This window comes from Muscardinus avellanarius (genome assembly GCF_963383645.1).
Source record: "Muscardinus avellanarius genome assembly, chromosome: 4".
In the NCBI taxonomy this organism is placed as follows: Eukaryota; Metazoa; Chordata; class Mammalia; order Rodentia; family Gliridae; genus Muscardinus; species Muscardinus avellanarius.
Genome location: NC_137789.1, coordinates 108,480,071 through 108,501,426, shown reverse-complemented (window position 1 = coordinate 108,501,426; position 21,356 = coordinate 108,480,071). Strand labels below are relative to the sequence as shown.

General features: G+C 40.9%; 1 protein-coding gene across 1 annotated transcript in view; it reads left to right on the top strand.

The window, feature by feature from the left end:
• ANK3 (ankyrin 3) overlaps positions 1 to 21,356 on the top strand; it is a gene marked incomplete at both ends in the record, with an annotated part of 351,101 nt that overhangs the window by 280,768 nt on the left and 48,977 nt on the right. The window contains 2 exons of the mRNA XM_080694807.1: positions 5,453 to 5,477; positions 8,330 to 8,428. Of these exons, the coding sequence (XP_080550933.1) occupies positions 5,453 to 5,477; positions 8,330 to 8,428 (124 nt within the window). The remainder of the gene's footprint in view (positions 1 to 5,452; positions 5,478 to 8,329; positions 8,429 to 21,356) is intronic.

Below are 21,356 nucleotides of genomic sequence, written 5' to 3'. Positions count from 1 at the left end.
AGAAAATCTGGGTCATAAAACCTCACAACATTGAAATTGGCAGTGATTTCTTGGATATGATTTCAATGGCACAGGCAACAGAAGAATATACAAACTCCCTAAAAAATAAAAGAAAATATTGTATATCCAAAGACAATGTAAACAGAGTTAAAAGTTACTAATAGAATTGGATAAAATATTTCCAAATGCTATATCTGAAGGTATATTAATATCCCAACTAGAAATCCTAAAAATTAACAACAATAAAGGCAAACAATACAATTTAGAGATAGGTAAAAGACTAACATAAATAATGAATCTCCACAGATAACCAATCTTAGTTGTCTGTTGGATGGAAAATCTTGTTTCTCTGGTTCTGGTGAGTGTTACCTATTTCTTCTTTGTAGTTAATCTCTTTGAGTATTTTCTCTAGCGCTGGTTTTGAAGACATAAATTCCTTCAGTTTCTGTTTGTCATGGAAGCTTCTTATTTCTCCATCTAATTTGATAGAAAGTTTTGCTGGATAGGAAATTTTTGGCTGGAAGTTGTTTTCTTTCAGAGTTTGGAATATGTTACTCCAAGCCCTTCTGGCTCTCATGACTTGGTTTGGGAAGTCTGGAGTGATTCTAATTGGTTTGCCTCTGAATGTCACTTGGCCCTTTGTTTTTGTTGCCTTTAAGATTCTCTGCTTGGCTTCCACATTGGTCATTTTGACAATTATGTGGCGTGGGGATCCTCTTCTCCGATCCTGTCTAAAGGGAGTTCTATAAGTTTCCTGGACCTGTGTATCAACCTCTTGCTCTATGTTTGGAAAATTTTCTGCTATTACTTCCTTGAAGAGATTGTTGATCCCTTTGGTTTCACTTTCTTTTCCCTCCTCTATTCCAATTATTCTTAGGTTAGCTCTCTTAAGATGGGCCCATATTTCTTCAATGTCAGATTCCTGCTGTTGGATATTTTTTTCTAGATTAGAAACTATGCGTTCATTTTTGGATTGCTCATCTTCTAAGAGCGAGATTCTGTTCTCCATGTGGTCTAATCGGTTGTTTGTGCTTTGAATTGAGGCCTTTACTTCATTAATTGCATCCTTTATCTCTTTTTGGCTCTCTCTGAGTTCTTTTCGAAGCACCTCTATTATTTCTACAGTTATTTTCCTGATTTGATCTTCTAGAAATCTCTGATTTTCTGTTTTATCAGGTTCTGATGTTGTGGGGTTGTGGGCGGCATTCATTGCTCCAGTATTATTCCTCTTTCCCATGATTTCGGATGTTTGTGCCTTCTCTGGGTTCTTCCCTTGGGTCACTATGACTTCACTTAAGGTGTTCTGGATCTCGAGTCAGTAGTATCTCAGACCCCACTACTCCTTTACTGGGTTTTATCACAGAGTCTCCGACCCAGGGAGTCAATAGAGGCTGCTTTAAACTATGGGGGGTGCCAGGTTGCACGTTCTCCTATGGTGTGATATCTCTGCCACCACCACTCCCTCACTGGGTACCTCAGTGAGGTACAGTACTGGGATTTCTCCTCTGTGGCCCGCAATTTGACTCACTGTTCTTGAGTACGCAGATGTAGCTGTACTGGATTCAGCGAATTCACTGCTGCTGCCGCCGCCGGTGGCAATATGGCGCCGCGGCCACGCCCTCGGCCATGAGGCTGGCGTATTTTTTCTTCTCTGGTTTTGATTTCCACTCTGAATCCCTGCAGTGTGTGCTGAGCTCAGCCACTGGGAGCTTTAAATCCTCTCTGCGCCGAAAGGTCCCGCCTGGCTGTTCCGCAGCGGCTCACCTCAGCTTGCTGTAGCCGTCCGATGAGTTCGCCGCTGCCGCCGGCAGTATGGCGCTGCTACCGCGTCCTCGGGCGCGTGTGTCTCCTCTGTGGCCCTGAGCTCTGTTCTCAGTCCGCTTTCTCTCTGGAGCCTGGTGGGTTTTTTTTTGTTTTTCTGGTGATGGTGTTTTCTGGCTATGAAAGGCGCTGGTTTTGTGGTAATGGAGATTGGTTGTTAGCAGGGCTCTTAAGCCCCGCTTTTCTCGGTCGCCATTTTCCCGGAAGTCTCGGGCCGTGAATTTTGAAGTCACCTTTCTAGCAAATGTAAAGAGGGAGCTGTAACTGTTGAGTGTCCTGCATTCATGAGGCACTGGCAAGAGCCTTATATATGAAAACTTAAAAAGAAAATATTGGCCGGGCGTGGTGGCGCACGCTTGTAATCCCCACGCTTGGGAGGTGGAGACAGGTGGATCGCGCAGGTTCGAAACCAGCCTTGCTGGTTTAAGAGACCCTGTTTCCAAATAAAAAAATATAAAAATAGGTCTGGGAGTGTAGCCCGGAGGTAGAAGGGTTTCCATGAACCCAGTACCACCAAAAAAAAAAAAAAAAAGAAAAGAAAAGAAAAAAGAAAAAAGAAAAGAAAAGAAAAATATAGCACTGCAAACTGAGTCGTTTTACTCCCACTTTCCAGATAATGGAACTAAACTTGAGAGAACTCAAGTAACTCTTCTGAGGTTCCTTTGCTAAGGGCTGGGTTGAAATCTAGTTTTACCTGTTTTTTAAAGAGTTTTAACTGTATCCCACTGGTTGTAGAAATTTATGTCCTGTGGAGACGAAAACATACCTACAGTGGGAAATTGCTACAAGCCTCTAAATTTGGTTCAGATTAGATGTGGATATTGCACATAGGATGAATATACGTTCTTTAAGAAGTAAACATTTGCTGATATTTATATTATATACTGTCTACAGCTTCAAATAATTTCTGATGGATAGGAATATCAACTGGTGATTAAAATTTCTGATTTTTAGCCGGATGCTATGGTATACACATGTATGTAATCCTAGTTACTTGGGATGCTGAGAGAGGAAGATCAAAAGTTTAAAGCCAGCCTCAGCAACTTAGCAACACCCCATTTAAAAAAAAAAAAGAGGAGGGAGCTGGGAGTGTAGGCTGGAGGAAGAATACTCCTGGATTCCATCCCCAGTATACCCCTGCCCAATTCTAATTTTTATTAACCTGATTTTGTTTTTGTGCGTGTGTTGTAGTACTAGGCATTTGCCTCTGAGCTGCAGTTTCAACCCTGTTTTTTTTTTTTTTTGTTTGTTTGTTTGTTTGTTTGTTTGTTTATGGTACTGGGGTTTAACCCAGGGGCATTCTACCTCCCAGCTACACTTCCAGCCTGATTTGTGTGTGTGTGTGTGGGGGGTACTGGGAATGGAACCCAGGGACATTGTACCTCCAAGCTCCACCCCCAGCCCTATCGTTTTTAGTCTTTTTAAATTTTGAAACAGGGTTTCACTGAGTTGTAAAGGCCCTCATTAGGTAGCTGAGGCTGTCCACAAACTGTGATCCTCTAGTCTCAGCCTTCTGAATGCTAGGATTACAAGCCTGCACCACCAGGCCTGGTTCCAATTTTTTTTATTGTTTATTTTGAAACAGGGTATCACTGAGTTGTAGAGAGGGAAATTTTTTTTATTGTTTATTTTGAAACAGGGTATCACTGAGTTGTAGAGAGGGCCTCACTAAGTAGCTGAGGCTGGCTGTGAACCTGCGATCCTCCTGTCTCAGCTTCCCAAGTACTGGGATTACAAGTGTGCGCCACCATAACTGGCTTGTTTTTTTTTTTTTTTAAACAGGTTCTCACTAAGTTACCAAGGGCCTCACTAAGTTACTGTGGCTGTCCTTGAACTCAAGATCCTCCTGTCTTAGCCTCCCAAGTACTGGGATTACAGGCATACTCCACCTAAAATTGTTATAGAGCATGACATAGCCAGGCGTGGTGGCAGATGTTTGTAATCCCAGAACTTGGGAGGCTGAGACAGGATGATTGCAGGTTCACAGCCAGCTTAGCTACTCAGTGAGGCTCTCCACAACTTAGTAAGAACCTGTTTCAAAATAAAGAACAAAAAATAGAGCTGGAGATGTAACTCGGAGGTAGAATCCCCTAGGGTTCAGTTCCCAGTACTGGAAGAAAAAAAAAAGGATGACATAAAGTCATTCTTTGTAAAGTCATTAATTTACAAAGAATTAAAAAGAAAAGAACCCAGAATTTGGGAGGCTGAGACAGGAGGATCTGGGTCGTTGGCCACCCTCAGCTACTTAGTGAGGCCCTCTTCAACCTAGTGAGACCCTGTTTCAAAATAAAGAATAAAAAATGGGGCTGGAGGTATAGCTCAGAGGTAGAATGCCCCCGGATTCCATCCCCAGTACTACCAAAAAAAAAAAAAAAGGAAAAAAGAAAATAAAGAAAAGGAAAAGAAAAGAAAGAAAATCCAGCATACCATCCAAAGTTTTTAAAAGAATATAGATACTGAGAGAATGAATTGAATTAGCATTTGTGAAAATGCTAAAAAAAAAGGATGATTTGTATTAAAAAAAATGAAGAGTAGAGTAAGAGCAATAGACTTTCTATAGATTACAGTTATCTCATTCTTTTAAGGAAAATAAAGTATAAAAATTATTTTCATGAATCTAATATTTTATAAATGAAAAAGTAGATTACTTATTTTAAAAATGTACCATCTCCAAACAAGGACTTTTCTTTCGGTGGGCAGCCACCCTGTACCAGGAGCTCCCGGCGGGCAGGGCACATGTCTCCAGGGCCTTTCCCTCAGCAGTGTCAGGCCCAGGGGTAACTTAGATGCTCACTGACTCCTAGGGTGGACTTCAGTACAAGATTTCGCTATCTGGAGAAAAGGTCTCATTAGTCTATTTCCTCTACCCCAGTCTTCATTAATGTTAATCTTAAGGAGGGGGGAAAAAACAAACTAAAGGAACATCTACTTTGAGGAAAGTTTTGAGCAACTGATTGCTCTTCTGGAAGAACATTGACTGAGACAGTGCTGCCCAGTATAACTTTATGATTATGGAAATGTGCGGTCCCTTTGCTCTCTCTAGATACAGAAGTCACTAGTCACACATGGCTCTTGAGCACTTGAAATGTAATTTATGAAGCCGGGCGTGGTGGCGCACACTTGTAATCCCCGCGCTTGGGAGGCGGAGACAGGAGGATCGCGCAGATTCAAAGCCAGCCTCTCTGGCTTAAGAGACCCTGTTTCCAAATAAAAATATAAAATAGGTCTGGGAGTGTAGCCCAGAGGTAGAAGGGCTTCCAGGAACGCCCTGTACCACCACCACAAAAAAAAAAAGGAAGAAGAAGAAGAAGAAAAAGAAAACGAAATGTAATTTATGCAACTGAGGAAAGTATTTTTTTATATTGTTTAATTTGGGTTAGTTTCAAAGAGCCCTATGTAGTCAGTGGCTACTTCATTGGACATTGCATTTCTAACAATAATACTGAATATCCTGACAATAGCCTTCATTTTTAATATTATGCCACACTATGTCCTATCAGGTAAAAATGGAATTTTTCTTATTTAAGTTTTATTTAGGGGATATACTTCCTTGATTTCATGCTGATATGTTCATTTTGTTTTCAATAAGTCAGTTTTCAAATTAGACTTAGTCTTGTCTTTGCTTACACAGTGTCCCCAACACTGCCATACTGAAGGTATCTGTCGGGCTTTTTAAAGAAATTGTGATATAATCCCCTGTCTTGGATTCAGTGTGTTATCTAGGAAATGGTAGGTTGGGTTTCTTTGACACATTTTTAAAGACCAGATAAACTTTGGTTCCATTTTAGACAATTGAAAAGAAATGTAAGCCGGGCGTGGTGGCGCACGCTTGTAATCTCCGCGCTTGGGAGACAGAGACAGGAGGATCGCGCAGGTTCAAAGTCAGCCGTGCTGGCTTAAGAGACCCTGTTTCCAGATAAAAAAATTTAAAAATAGGTCTTGTAGTGTAGCCTGGAGGTAGAAGGGCTTCCAGGAACCCCAGTACCACCAAAAAAAAAAAAAAAAAATGTAGAGCTGGGGATACAGCTCATTGATCAACCATGTGTTCTTAGCATGTGAGAAATAGGTTGACAGAGCGCAAATGAGGACCAAAGGTGCCATGGGTTTGTTTTTGTGTAAAAATAATGATCACGGAGGAACCACAACACTCATTTCATTGCCAAAGCCCATCTAGCCCGGTTTATACCAATTTCAAGTTCCAGTTCCCACCACTCTTCTCTGTTCCCCAAAGACACTCCATTCTTACCAGAACATTGTCCTCCCCTGGGATGGAACCCAGGGGCATTCTACCTCTGAGACACCACCCCCCGCCTTATTTTTTATTCTTTATTTTGAAACAGGGTCTCACCAAGTTGCAAAGGGCCTCACTAAGTAGCTGAGGCCGGCCGTGAACCTGGGATCCTCCTGTCTCGGCCTCCCGAATGCTGGGATTACAAGCGTGCGCCACCACGCCCAGCTCAGTGTCTCTTTTTAAAAAAGTAATCCTATCATTTTCCTTGAGGGTCCAACTAGTCAAACTTATGGGAGGCAGAGAAACATAAGCGCCATGTAGCAAATTTTGTGTGTGCTTTCTTCTCCTCTCTCCTGTCTGTGCCCCTCCCTTTTGTTCCTATGCAACTGCTGACAAAATAGAAGCCGGGCATGAAATAAACCAGTGACCAGATTGCTCAGGATTTCCTAAGGGAATAGAGAAGGAAGCCATTCTAAAATTATTTTATGTAACCAATTAATTTTCTTAGTTAAAAACAATTGAGTTTCATTTGTCATCTGTAGTCTGTAGTAAGTGACCAGTCGTAGTATACATTCTTGTCTTTTTTATTTATTTTTGGTGGTGGTACTCAGGTATGAACCCAAGCCCTCTAAACTATACCCCCAGCCCTTTCTTTATTTTTTGATTTTGAAGCAGAATCTCACCAGATTACCTTCTACTAGCCTTGAACCTCGAATCCTCCTGCCTCAGCCTCCCAAGTACTGAGATTGCAGGTGTGTGCCACCATGCTGGCCATCAATTTTCCTATTTATTTACTTACTAATTCATTTTGCAGTACTGGGGATGGAACCCAGGGGCATTCTACCTCTGAGCTACATGCTCAGCCTTATTTTTTATTCTTTATTTTGAAACAGGGTCTCACTGAGTTGCAAAGGGCCTCATTAAATAGCTGAGGCTGTCTGAGAACCACGATCCTCCTGTCTCTGTCTCCCAAATGCTGAGATTATAGGCATGCTCACCACGCCCAGCTTCAATTTTCCTTTTTAAAATTTCTTTTCCATAACTAAATTCCATGTGCTACTTTATAATTAGCCTATATGCTAATACCCAGACCTATTGTGCACTCTTGTCTGAAAATCCTAATACCCGGGTTTTGGTTTTTGTTCCTGTTTTTTGGTCCTAGGGATTAAACCTGGGACATTCTATCTCTGAACTGTACCCCCACCCTTTTATTTTCTATACTGAAACATGACCTCACTAAGTTGCTGAGGCTGGTCTCAAACCTGTTATCCTTCTATCTCAGCCTCCCAAGTACTGAGATTGCTGGCATGTCTTACCATGTCCAGCAATGCCAAAGTATTTAAAAGTCATTTGAACTAATACTTTGTTGATTTATTTGTTAAACACAGTTGTAAAGATCAGATATGTTCTATAGTATTTTAAAACATACAAAACCTTTCTACTTACACAATCAAATTTAATTATTAGCATAATTTCAAGTAAAGACAGGTTCACAGAGAAGGCGAATTTGCCTAGCTGTAGTATGGTGGTTAGGATCATGATCTGTGGACGTTACATAGACCAGACTTCCCCTCCTGTCTCTACCACTTACAAGTTAAATGACCCTAAAAGTGCTCAGTCTCTCTAACCCTTATTGTCATGTATGAAGTGAGGTTGCTTCACAGGGCAGTAGAACTGTATGCACGAAGTTCCCACCGAGAAGCCTGAGGCGTGAGAGCTACTTGCTCAGTGCTCAGTCACAGCCCCACCCTCTGCGGGTGTTTGAGCAGGAGGGGTCTGAAATGTTGCTGTTCCTTTACCACTCCATCTGCCCTGACTCTGGCCTGAGGACAAACAGGCACTTTTTTCTAATTTGCTTAGAGCTACTAACTGCTTGCCAAGCCATGTACCGGTATGGTTGTATGCACTCCAAGTGGGCACCATTTTCCATATCTCACAAGAATACCAAATCTCAATATCTCTCTCTCTCTCTCTCTCTCTCTCTCTCTCTCACACACACACACACACACACACACACACACACAGAGTAAAAAAAATAGTAAATAGACCCACACTTCCAGAATCTAGACCCCTGTCTCCATACCTAGTTGTCTTTCTGCTGTACCCCTTTGCCTCTGAGTGTTCTCAAAGGAAGAATACCTATGAAAGTACTTTGTGTAGAGTAAAAACATCAGCTGGTGTTTAAATTTTCCATTACTAATCAAGACAGCCTCTCAGTTCTTGTATGACTTAAAGGGATATGGCATGTGTTCAGGAAAAACTGTCATTGCAAAATAGGAGGGAACTAAGCCTACTGCTATCATTCTTAGGCCGGCCCGGGACAGACGCCTCCGTGGCTTTGCTAATGAAGCAGGGATGTTAGCAAAGCCCTGTGAGGTAAGAGGGTAAGAGGCTAGAATGACAGGAGGGCGTTGGGTCTGGGTGTGAAGAACCTGCCCGCACCACTAAGGTATCACGTATCAGGAGCAGCCGGCCTCCTGTGTGCTACCAACCTGTGCTTTCTCAGCAGAGAAGAAGACTGCAAAACAGAAAACAAACACCTCCCCACCCTAAATCACCAAATAGTACAGCAAATGGAATCCACTTTGTAAGCTTCATGAAAACCCGACTTTAATGAAACTCAGAGTTGAATTAAACATGTTTAGAAGTGGGCCTCTAGCCGGGATCGGAGCCTGCCGAGGGGTAGGCCAGTGCCGGGGCCAGCGGCCGGCACTGGAGCCTGCCTAGAGGCAAGGCCGGTGCTGGGGCCTCTGAGGCCAGGATCGGAGCCTGCCGTAGGGTTAGGCTGGTGCTGGTGCCTCCGAGGCCGGGATTGGAGCCTGCCGAGGGGTAGGCTGGTGACGGGGCCAGCGGCCAGCATTGGAGCCTGCCTTGAGGCAAGGCAGGTGCTGGGGCCACTGAGGCCGGGATCGGAGCCTGCCAAGGGATTAGGCCGGTGCCAGGGTCAGCGAGGCTGGGACAGAGCCTGCCTTGAGGCAAGGCAGGTGCTGGGGCCACCGAGGCCAGGATTGGAGCCAGCCGAGGGGTTAGGCCGATGTGGGTGCCAGCGAGGCCAGAATCAGGGCCTCCCATGAGGCAAAGCCGCTGCCTGAGCCAGCGAGGTCTGGATCAGTCCACCGGTAACCAGGCCATTACTGGGCCGTCAAGCGTGGGATCGGTACTTGCAACGTAGCATGCACAGAGAAATATCGCAGAAAATAAAAACCAGATGGTTCCCCTAATCAGCAATAACTAGGAGGAAAGGGGAAACAGGAAGAGGTCAAGGTATAGAAAGGGCCCTATAGCGAAGCAATTAAGGTGACCAATCAGAGGGGATGGGATAGGGAAGGATGGAGCCTCTTTAAAACTCAGGAGGTACATAAACAAATGTATCAAAGTTAATCACCAAACAAGCATGGGATCGAGGGAGGGGGAGGGAATGGGATGGGGGCTGGATGAGGGCTAATTGGATGATGTGTGCTTGTATATCCTCTCAAGTCTTGTATTCCAATGTGATGTATGATTACAATGTACCAATAATAAATAAATAAATAAATATTAAAACATAAAAAATTATCTTAAAAATGCAAAAAAAAGAGAAGTGGGCCTCTAAAGTCAGAGCCCTAGGAGTATGTATAATTTGAGGTTATGTTAGAAATGGGAGCATTTGTTAGCTCAGAGGTAGAATGCCACTGGGTTCAATTCCCAGTACCACAAAAAGAATTTTTTTTTACATATGTGGTTTGTATTATATTTCTGTTGGGTAGCACTGCTCTAGACAAGTGTATAGGTTTTGTTTTACATATATATATTAGGTTTTTAAATCAAAATCAGCTAAGTATAGTGGCACACATCTATAATCTGGGTTGGAGGCCAGCTTCAGCAACTTAATGAGACCCTGTTTTCAAATAAAACAAGATTGGGATGTAGTTCAGGGACAGAATGCCTTTGTGTTTAATCTGCATTACCAAATTGTTGCTACCTAAGTATCACAAGTGAGGACAGGTGAATTTTACTATCATTTAAAAACCCCAGTCATTGTATTTGCAAAGTTCTCCAAATAACTTTATAAAGCTGGGCTAAGCTGGGTTAGCTGGCGCATGCCTGTAATCCCAGTACTTGGGAGGCTGAGTCAGGAGGTTGCAGGTTAGAAACCAGCCTCAGCAACTTAGTGAGACCCTGTTTCCAAATAAAAATAAAAAACAGGGCTGGAGGTGTAGCCTGGAGGTGGAAGCCCCTGGTTTCCATTCTCCGTACCACACACACACATACACACACACACAAAAAAAAAAGCTAGAAAAAAATTTCAACTTGTCATTGCTTAATTTTAAAATGAAAGAAAAGGGAGCCTCTTAAAATAATATACCTTATATTGGATGATTTCACTGCTGTTTTATTATAAACTGAAGTGGGAAAGGAAAATCCTTGTTATGTAACAGAAAATGTTTTCCGTATTTAGCTATATATCAAAAACATTTTAGAAATACATTGACACTTTGGTTCATGTTAACTTAATTTTGATTTATCAACCAAGAGGCAAACAGTAATTTTAAGAGTGTCAAATCATGGTAGAAATAGTTAAGCATCAAAAAACGTGAAATGTAGCTTTATGTTTACACAGCACCACCTGCTGGAGAAACCTAGGAGTGACTGTTTTGAAAATAAATGCTTTTGTACAAAAGCATTTATTAACCAATTTGGGATTGTGGTCAAAGTGCAAAACCAAAACGGCAACAGCAACAACAAAAAGATTTTAAGATACTAAAAGCAATTAAGTTGTAACAAAACATTGACTGTAAATCTAGTGTTTTAAATTGACTGAATAAAGACCGTCATATTGTAAAAAGGAAAAGGAAACATCAGAACGGTTTCCTAAACCAACTACTTGGGAAGTGAAAATTGGATGAGTGCAAATGAGCATCAGCAATGCCCGGTTTTATGTGTGTGTGTATTTGGATTGATCAGCAGTCAGCCGTCTCTGTGAAGCGACAGTGGGTTCTGCACAGTGAATCACTCAGCTCCCTGTGTCAGCCTCACAGGGCTCTTAGCCTTCTGTGGGCAGTGAAGCAGGTCTATAAGGTGTTCCCAGCTTTTTCTTCCTTCTGCATGGATGTGAATGGAAGCCAATGTACCAGCTACAGTGGGTCTAAGACCTTGGAGTTCAGCTCTCCCTATATGCTGTGCATGCAGGAATACCGATGTAGGGTGTTCAGACATTATGTAATGGTTGGGTGTGTTGGTACATTGCCCATAGTACAAGCAGCTTGGGAGGCCGAGGCAGTTTGAAGCCAAGGTACAGTGACTTAAGAGGACCCTGTATCAAAATAAAGAATAAAAAGTAGGGGCTAGAGTGTGGAACGGAGGTAGAATGCTCCTAGGTTCAATTCCTGGCATTGCAAAAAAAAAAAAAATCCAGGATCATATATAATGTCTTTGTATATATGTGGTATTGTGGATTGGAGTGGAATGCTCTCCACTGAGCTACATACACAGCTCTTACTGTTTTAAAATTTCGATACAGGGCCTCACTGAGTAGCTGAGGCTGGCCATGAACCTTCAGTCTTCTCAGCCTCCCAAGTACTGAGATGACAAACATGTGCCACCAGACCTGGCTTTGAGCCTGGATTTTGAAGACAAGATTATATTAATGGAATGTTTACCCACTACTCCCAAGATGTAGTAGTGATGGTCTAAATCATGTGTTAAAGAATGACAGGGTGAAGTTAATTCCCTGAAAAATATATTTGTATTTGCACAAATGGAAAAGTAATCAAATGTAAAGGAACACTTTTTTGGGGGTAAAAAAAGTAGAGAAGCAGATGCAAAAAATTTGGACCTCTTGCTGGGAATGATAGCTCATGCCTATAATCCCAGTACATGGGAGGATGGGACAGCAGGATAGCAGGTTCAAGGCCAGCCTCAGCAACTTAGCAACTCCCTGTTTGAAACATAAAATAGGGTAGGAGGTATAGCTTGGAAAAAGAATGCCCCTGGGTTCAATCCCCAGTACCAAAAGAAAAAAAAGAAAAAAGACTTTGAAGCTCTTAATGTGCAGTCATGGAGAAGAAAACTTTAGAATGATTATTCTATTGTAGCCAGAAGTCCCTACCCCCACCACTCTTCATCTTTGAGGAAGCTTTTTCTAAACCCAGGACTGAAGCAGTAAATGCGTCCGTAGTACCTGTCCTTTTTCTGCAGCATGGAGCTTCGCACTTGGCTTTCTCCCTGGTGAACTATAAGGTTCTTAAGTGCAGGGCTGGCTGACTTGTGACAGCCTCTACCTCCAGTACGGGAAATGGCCGCTCCTGGCACAGCGTGGTCACTCCGTCATCCCTTGCTCAATAAATGGAGAAATAATTGACTCCTGGCCAGGCATATGCTCTACTTTGGGTGATGTTTTCCCCAGTCATCCAGTGACCCAGACCCAAGAGAGAAAGCCACTGTCCAGAGGAAGAAACACCAGAACCAAAGGGGAATAACAGATCTGGAAGGCTGGGGAAGGCTCTGGAGCAAGTTGTATTTCTTCTGTGTAGAGATTATATAGTAATCCTAAACCCTACCACTGAAAGTGGTATTGGGCGTAGTGGCACATGCTTGTAATCCCAGTACTTGGGAGGCTGAAACAGGAGGATCGTGAAGTTCAAAGCCAGCCTCAAGCTACTTAGTGAGGCTCTCAGCAACTTAGTGAGACCCTGTTATCAAATAATATATAAAATAAGTGTGAGAGTGTAGCCTGAAAATAGAAGGGCCTAGGTTACATCCTCAATACCAAAAAAATAAAAATATAAAAGTGGTGTTAATAAAGACTAAGCACACCCTTCCCTGATTTTTATAATACTTCATAAGCATATAATGATTAGAGAATTGTTTCCCAAAAATAGCTTTTAAAATATGTGATTATCAAAAATTACTTTGATTGCTAAAGCTAGAGGGAACAAGAAGCCAGGTGTATATGCCATTGTTGCCAGACATTCTGCTTCACTATCATGTCATGCAGTATGCAAATGTGAATTACTTATATGAAGCCATAACTATTTTTTAAAATTCAAAAGATACCTGTCCAGAGGAAGAAAGGTCAGAACCAAAGGGGAATAACATCTGGAAGGCTGGGGAAGAAGGATCAGGTACCACTCAAGATTTTTTTGCCCTGAAATATCTATCTTGGATGATCTTATTACAGAAGTTTCATATTAAGATGGACTGAACTTTAATTCCAAATAGATGAATGTCTGTAATTTTCTAAAATATTTCCATGACTACAGTTGAACATTATAAATTCATCTTTTGTTTTAGAATTCCCCCAACTTATTTGATATTTAGTTTTCTGTAATTGGCAAAATTTTAACAAATTGGAGGTAATCAAAATAATAGCAGTTTAGATTTATATTTCATAGGCATACAAAGCAGAGATGATATGATGATTTTTTCAAAACAAAAATCCAACTTGTGAGTTGCCTTAGATCTGCTATAGACTAGCTCTTGTTCTCCTGTCTCCAAAGCCATATGACCTTGGAAAGAATATAGAACCCAATTTATCAAGTGAACACAATTATGCTGGGAGTTTTTCTGCCATTTACTTATTATATCTACCCCCAAAGGAAGTGTCTTATCCTTATCTTGCAGATGAGAAGCGTAGGGCTCAAGGAAGTTCAGGAACTTGCCTAAGGTCCAAGCACATTGGTCGCAGAGCTGAATTTGAACTCTGGACACCTATCTATGATGGCTCTCCACAAATCCTCCTAAGTAGCTTGTCCGTCTAAATTCTCACATCCTAAGATCTTTTTTTCTAACCCTTAAAGGAGTAAGGCAAAGCATTTACCTGACCAGAAATTAAACTGTAGAGATAGAACTTTTACCCTTTTTAACACTTGGTCATTTGTATTTCTTCTGTAAACTGTGCTCAGACCTGGTAATGCTGGGGATTGAACCCAAGGGCATTCCACCTCTGAGCTACATTCCCAGCCCTACTTTTTATTTTTTATTTGGAAACAAGGTCTTGCTAAGTTGCTGAGAGCCTCACTAAGTTGCTGAGACTGGTTTCTAACCTGTGATCCTCCTATCTCAGTGTCCCACATACTGGGATTACAGGTATATACCGCCATGCCCAGCTGACAAACAGCCTTCAAAACCTAATTCAATATAGGAAATGGAGTTGCATCCTCATTTGACCAGGTTTTTTTGAGTTTAGTCTTATGTATATAAGAGTGAGGCAGAACTAATCAGGATGATCATTTGAAAGCTTTAAGAGTAAAAATTTTTTTTGAGGAGCATTGAACAACTTTAATTGTTATTTTGCATTTGAAATTATTTAGTAGATTTTTAATTTAATTTTTATTTTTTATAAGTGGAACATATTGAGAGTGGTGTACATTTACATTGTGCTTCATGCCATTTCCCCTCCCTTTCCCTCCCCCCAATAGAGAGTGTCCAGGTTAATCACGTTGTATTTATGCTATTACACATATTCATATGTAGCTCCTCCATTGATCAACCTCAGCTTTCTTCCTCTCCTATCCTTCCATTCAAGCTTTGCTGAGATTTCCCCTCCATCATCTGGAATCCCTCTGGTATTACCATTACTCCCTAGCTTGAACATATTAGAGAAAACATATGTCCCTTCTCTTTCTGTGCTTGACTAACCTCACTTAACATAATGTTCTCTAGTTCCTTCCATCTTCTTGCAAATGCTATTATTTTATTTTTCTTTATAGCTGAATAGAATTCTGTTGTGTGTATTTCCCATAATTTTGCAATCCACTCATCTGTTGATGGAGATCTAGGTTGGTTCCATATTTTGGTTATTACAAACTATGCTGCTATGAACATGGGTGTGCATATGTTAATGTAGTTCTCTGACTTCAACCCCTTTGGAAAGATACCCAGGAGTGGTATAGCTGGATCAAATGGTGGATCTATTCCCAGTTTTCTAAGGAATCTCCATACTGATCTCCATAGTGGCTGAACTACTTTGCATTCCCACCAACAGTGTAAAAGAGTTCCTCTTTCCCCACATCCTCACCAGCAATTGTTGTTTGATTAATTGTAATACATTTCTATCTTGTAACTTATGTTTCATTGTGCTGTAGTCTCCATAACCAGTTATATTTGCAAATCATTGTATGACCCTCAGTTACAGAGAATGCCAGCCCACCTTCCACAAGTAAGTTAAATGAGTTATTAAGTATATCACTAATCAATGAGGCAAGGAGGCTTTAGAACATTAGTGCCACTGTAATCAGGGATTTCTGCTTATATATTGGGCCAATTAGATGTCAGGTCACCTTTTTACCCAAGGTATTTGCAAATCTGTTCACCCACTATCCAGGTACCAAGCAGTCTCCAAAAACACTATCTGAAGTTGTATGGAGTCCATGTCTGTGACTTTGTGTCTTTCCCCCTTTCCAAGCCCTGAGCTCTAATCTCAGCTCTAAAGTAACCAACTAATTCAGTCTGAACAAGCCATGTAACTTCATTGAACTTTAGATACCTGTAATACCAAAGTGCTGTGCGAGCAAAGTAATAATTGACCTGGACCAAACAAAGTAGAGCCTCAGCAAGTATAAATTTTAACCTTTTTCTTGGCCCAAACTACCTATTTCAGAATTCTCCTATCTTTTTTCTTTAGTCATCCCCCTTTTTTTTGGTGAAAACTTTGCAGTAACATTTTTAAAAAGAGTGGGACGGGGAGAAAGATTTCAGGATCCTTTCATAGCATGTGACATCCTGAATCACCCTTGAAAGTAAAAAACAAACAAACAAACAAAAGCCGGGTGTGGTAGCGCACACTTGTAATCCCAGTACTTGGGAGGCTGAGACAGGAGGATCGCACAGGTTCGAAGCCAGCCTCAGCTACTTAATGAGGCTCTCAGCAACTTAGTGAGACCCTGTTTCTAAATAAAATATAAAATAGGTCTAAGAGTATAGCCTGGAGGTAGAAAGCCTCTGGATGGACTCCACCCCCAGTACCACCAAAAATAAAAAAGTTATGTTTAATCTTACCTTTGTGTTTCATTTTTTACCTTACAGAAACTTATGTCCTTTAGTTCTATAGCTATAGAGCAGTTTTGTATGTCCTTAAAAAAAAGGCCATTTAAAAGCAATGATTATTTCTTGTAGCCTCAAAAGCTTCCTTTCTCACAATGGACTATCCTTGGTTTTTTGTTGAATTCTCCTATGTTTTTAAAATGTTGAGTTCTGGATTTTTAAGGCCAGCTACAGGATGAGAGTCCACTAAGACCTTGCTTCCCAAATCTGTCAAATCATAACATCTTCTGAAATGAGTGTGAAAAATAGATGGGCGGGTGGCGCACGCTTGTAATCCCAGCATTTGACAGGCTGAGACAGAAGGACCGTGGTTCTTGGACAGCCTTAGCTACTTAGTGAGGCCCTTTGCAACTCAGAGAGACACTGTTTCAAAATAAAGAATAAAGCCGGGCTTGGTGGCGCATGCTTGTAATCACCGTGCTTGGGAGGCAGAGACATGAGGGTTGCGCAGGTTCGAAGCCAGCCTCTCTGGCTTAAGAGACCCTGTTTCCAAATAAAAATATAAAAAATAGGTCTGGGAGTGTAGCCTGGAGGTAGAAAGGTTTCCAGAAACCCCAGTACCACACACACAAAAAAGAATAAAAAATAGGGTTAGGGGGTAGAGCCGAGGTAGAATGACCCTGGATTTCATCCCTAGTACTGAAAAAAAAATCTTCAGGTTCCAGCACAGGCCCACCTTAGAGCAGGATTGAAAGGCTTGTACAGTTCTTTGGTGTGCAGTGTCTGAGTCTCACTGATCTCCAACGGATTTCTTTGTTGACTGGATACCAGTTGAGCACTCACCATAGGCTCAGCCCTCAATACCCAGAATCATTTCATGTCATGCAACCTAATGAAACATCTTGTGAAAATGATACCTAATTTTTGTGTTTGTGGTACTGGGGTTCCTGGAAACCCTTCTACCTCCGGGCTACACTCCCAGACACCTATTTTTTATATTTCTATTTGGAAACAGGGTCTCTTAAGGCAGGGAGCTGATGAAGAGGTCCTGCACAGCAACTTTTTAAATTTTTTTATTGGTGCATTGTAGTCATACATCTTAATGGAATTAAAGATGGTTGAGACATACATGTACACATCAACCAATTAGCCCTTACCCCAATCCCCACCCCATTCCCTCCCCATCCCTCCTTCCCACGCTTGGCTTAGTGATTGACTTTGATATGTTTAAGTACATCATGTGCTTTAGAGAGTTTCCCTCTTCCCCCTCCCATCCCCTCAGTTAGATTTACTCCTCTATAGAATCTCCTTCTTAAACAGATTACTGGAACTTTCTCAGAAGCAGCAGGAGCTATGGACCCTGGGAATTCACTCTCTTGCCTAAGCCAAGTCATGGGGTGAGAATTATATTTGCCATATGTGGAAAACTATACTTCCTATCAATTATTCAATATAGATGAAAACTCCCCTAGAATATTCTCCTGAGCAAATTCTTTGGTTCCTTCCTGTTTTTCAAGAATGACCTTTTGTAATTCTTTAATTGTGTTTCATTTTTCTTTGCTGGGATCTGTCCAGTGTTTAGGTTTGTAGAGGGAAAGGAGCTGCTCTGGGTTACCAAAGGAGCAAAATTCCAGCTCCACTTTTGACCTGGTTAAACCGTATTTTTCTCCTAGTTCATTAACAATTCATCGATCTTTCTCAAGAGTTTGGCACTTGATTGGTAATATGATAAAATGCCATTGATCCCATCATCCATTTTGGCATTCTACAAATTTTTTTCTGGGAATAATCTATGATCTCAGCCCAGGTGTCTGGTAAAGGAGGCAGAAACATAGTTAAGGGACAGTAGGATGTGTACTGATCCTATCTCTTTAGTAGTATGAAAAGAGACATCAGTCAGTACTAAACACCTAAAACAAAGCCAATCCCCTATCCTCTAAAGTTTGGGAATCTTTCCTTTATTCTCTTAACAAGTAGAGCAACCACAGCCACATAGTCAGACCCGTGAGTAATACTTTCACATCCCTACCCCCTTCTTACCTTCCCATCCCCAATTCCATTCCAAGTCCCTCTGAAGTAACCAGTATTAATGACCTACAGTGTTTCTTCAAAAAATTTCTCTTATGAAAATATAGACACTTGCAGACTGCATTTTTTCCCTAAAGGGGATCATACTGTTCACATCCCCATGTGCCCTGTGTCTTTCCTCACAATCTGCTGGTTGATCCCATCTGCCTGCTCCGGCTCCTTCCTTTGCTCCCTCCCTCTTGTTGCTCCTCTGATATCACCAGCTGGAATCGCTCATTCAGATGAACTCTTCTCCTCCCTGCTTCTCTTCCCTGGTCCCATTCTGTTCCCTCACCTGGATTTATTCTCTCTATATGTTTGTTTAGTGTTGTTCCCATTTACCCTTCTCCTGTTAGAAGGTAGTTTCCAAGCCAGCAGTGATTTTAATTTCCTGTCCACTGTATCCCGCTAAGTTAGGGCTGCACATGTCGGGCCCTCTGAATACTTGGTAAAGGAATGAATGTGAGTCTTTCTATGTGCTAGCTGCAGAATGTAGATGAATGACTTACATAACCAGTGCTGTATGGATGGACAGGTTCTCTTCTGACTTAGGCATTACAGTAGTGAAGCTGCTTCGCCCACACCTGGGAGAAAGATGTCCAAAACTGGGATACCTGAGCCAGGAGAGGAATGTTTTCATTTTGAATAGATGGTACCCAATTACATTGTCAAAAGATTATTGCCACTGATAGTCTTTTACAATGAATGAAAGTACCTATCCTCCTTGGTTTTTATCTGATAAGATGTAATCAATGTTTAATTTTAGCTAATTGAATAGGTCTATATAGAGGGAGATCATAGCTTGTTTTAGCATTTTAATGTAAATTATTGAGTTTGAAAGTTGTAATATATGTTGACCGAATTTCAGCTTCTGTGAATTGGCCATTTATAACATGTTGCTATTGTCCATTGACTTGTGTCTCATTCTCGCAATTTGTAGCTACCCATGATGTAGAGCATATTCATTCTTTATTTGTCAAATGTGTCTCCTTTCCCTGTCTTTCTTTTGTCTTTTAAGTTTTTTATTATATTTATTATTATTATTATTATTATTATTATTATTATTATTAGTGGTACAGGGGTTCCTGGAAACCCTTCTACCTCCGGGCTACACTCCCAGGCCTATTTTATACTTTTTCATTTGGAAACAGGGTCTCTTAAGCCAGCATGGCTGGCTTCAAACCTGCGCGATCTTCCTTTCTCCACCTCCCAAGCACGGGGATTGCAAGCATGCACCACCACGCCCAGCGTGCATTATTTTTTATATAGCCAAAACCATCTTCTAATCTTCTGGGATTGCAGTTTTGTGTAAGAACATTTTTCCTAACCAAGGTTAAAACATCACAGTTTCCTGAAAATTTTTGTAATTTTTTAAAAATAATTCTATCTAAGCTGGGCGTGGTGGCACACGCTTATAATCCTAGCATTCACGAAGCTGAGACCAGAGGATCGTGGTTCGCGGACAGCCTCAGCTACTTAGTAAGGCCCTCTGCAACTCAGTGAGACCGGGTTTCAAAATAAAGAATAAAAAATAGGGCTGGGGGGTGTAGCCCAGAGGTCGAATGCCCCTGGGTTCCATCCCCAGACCCGCAAAAAAAAAAAAAAAAAAAAAAAAAAAAGAAAAGAAAAGAAAAAAAAATCTATCTAGCTGGAATTTTTATTTATATACAAGATGTAATGATTTAGCTTCCTTTTCCAAATAGATTTTTAATTATATCAACATCATCTTTTATTATTTTACTATGTAAAGATAATAAATTTTTTTTCAAAGATCAGTCACAAGATACCATATCTATATTTATTTGTGTCATATATAGCTGAATGTGCTAGTGTGTTTGAAGTTCCTTTCTGACACTTATTTGTCAACTGAAATGCCCAGAAGTTTAGATGAATTTATACATTTTCCACGTGTAGGTCATTTGAAGGTGTCAGGTTTGATCATAACCATATAATGAATGTCTTTCTAGAGAATTAGTGTTACACAGGTGGTTCTTAATCTCAGAGGCAGAAAAGATGACAGGTGGAAGAAATGAGAGTTCTGTAAATGTCTGAGACCCTCTAACAAAGAGAAGCCAAGATTGAATGACTGCTCATGGCAAGCTGCTGTCTAAGCCCAGCTCTGAGCAAGCCTTGCCTGCCACCGTCAGCCCTCCAATCCTGCTGAGGGTGTCTTCTCCCTGAGGATCTAGCTGCTGGCTAACCCAAACAGCTCCCAGTGGGACAGACTGGGACTCAGAACAGCACCTCCTCAATAAACCATTTTCCCTCCTATTTGAAGTTGAAGAGGCTTTTTAAAAATGTATGTTTTTGGCCCCTTTGTCAAAAATCAATTGGCTGTAAGGGTGTGGATTTGTTTCTGAGTCTTCTATTCTGTTCCATTGGTCTATGTGTCTGCTTTTGTGCCAGTACTATGCTGGTTTTATTACTGTGGCTTTGTAGTATAATTTGAAGTCAGGTATTATGATGCTTCCTGCATGGTTCTTGTTGCTCAGAAATATTTTATATTCTGTGTTTTTTGTTCAAAATGATTTTAAGGACTAATTTTTCTATATCTATGAAGAATAACCTTGGCATTTTACTGGGTATTGCATTGAATCTCTAAATTTTTTGGAAAATGGCCATTTTTATATTCTGCTTATCCAAGAGCATTGGAGGTTCTTCCATCTTCTAAGCTCTTCAATTTTTCAAAATGTTTTATAATTTTTATTGTAGAGGTCTTTTATCTCTTTGTTTAGGTTTATCCCTAGGGTTTTATTGTTTAGGGAGATATTATAAGTGGAAATGTTTATTGGATTTATTTTTCAGTGGATTTATGGTTAACATACAGAAAAGCTTCTAATTTTTTAGGATTGATTTTATATCTAGACACTTTGCTGAATTTGATGATCATTTCTAAAAGCATTTTGATTGAGATTATTGGGTCTTCTTGCCTTATTGTTCTGGCTAGAGTCTCAAGAACTATTTTGAAAAATAGTGCACATCCTTGTCTCATTTCTTAGTTTTTGTTTTGTTTTCACACAAATCACATGGTTTGTTAAGTCATTTAAAACATATCACAATAAGCAAAGTGAAAGATACACAGTAAGTTACCTGGGTGTGGTGTACACCTGTAGTTCTAGTACTTGGGAGGCTCAGACAGGAGGATCACAGGTTTGAAGCCAGCCTCAGCAGTAATCAAGGCCCTCAGTGACTTAGTGAGATCCTGTCTAAAAATAAATTAAAAAAAAAAAAAGGCTGAGATATCTCAGAGGTAGAACACTCCTGGGTTCAGTCT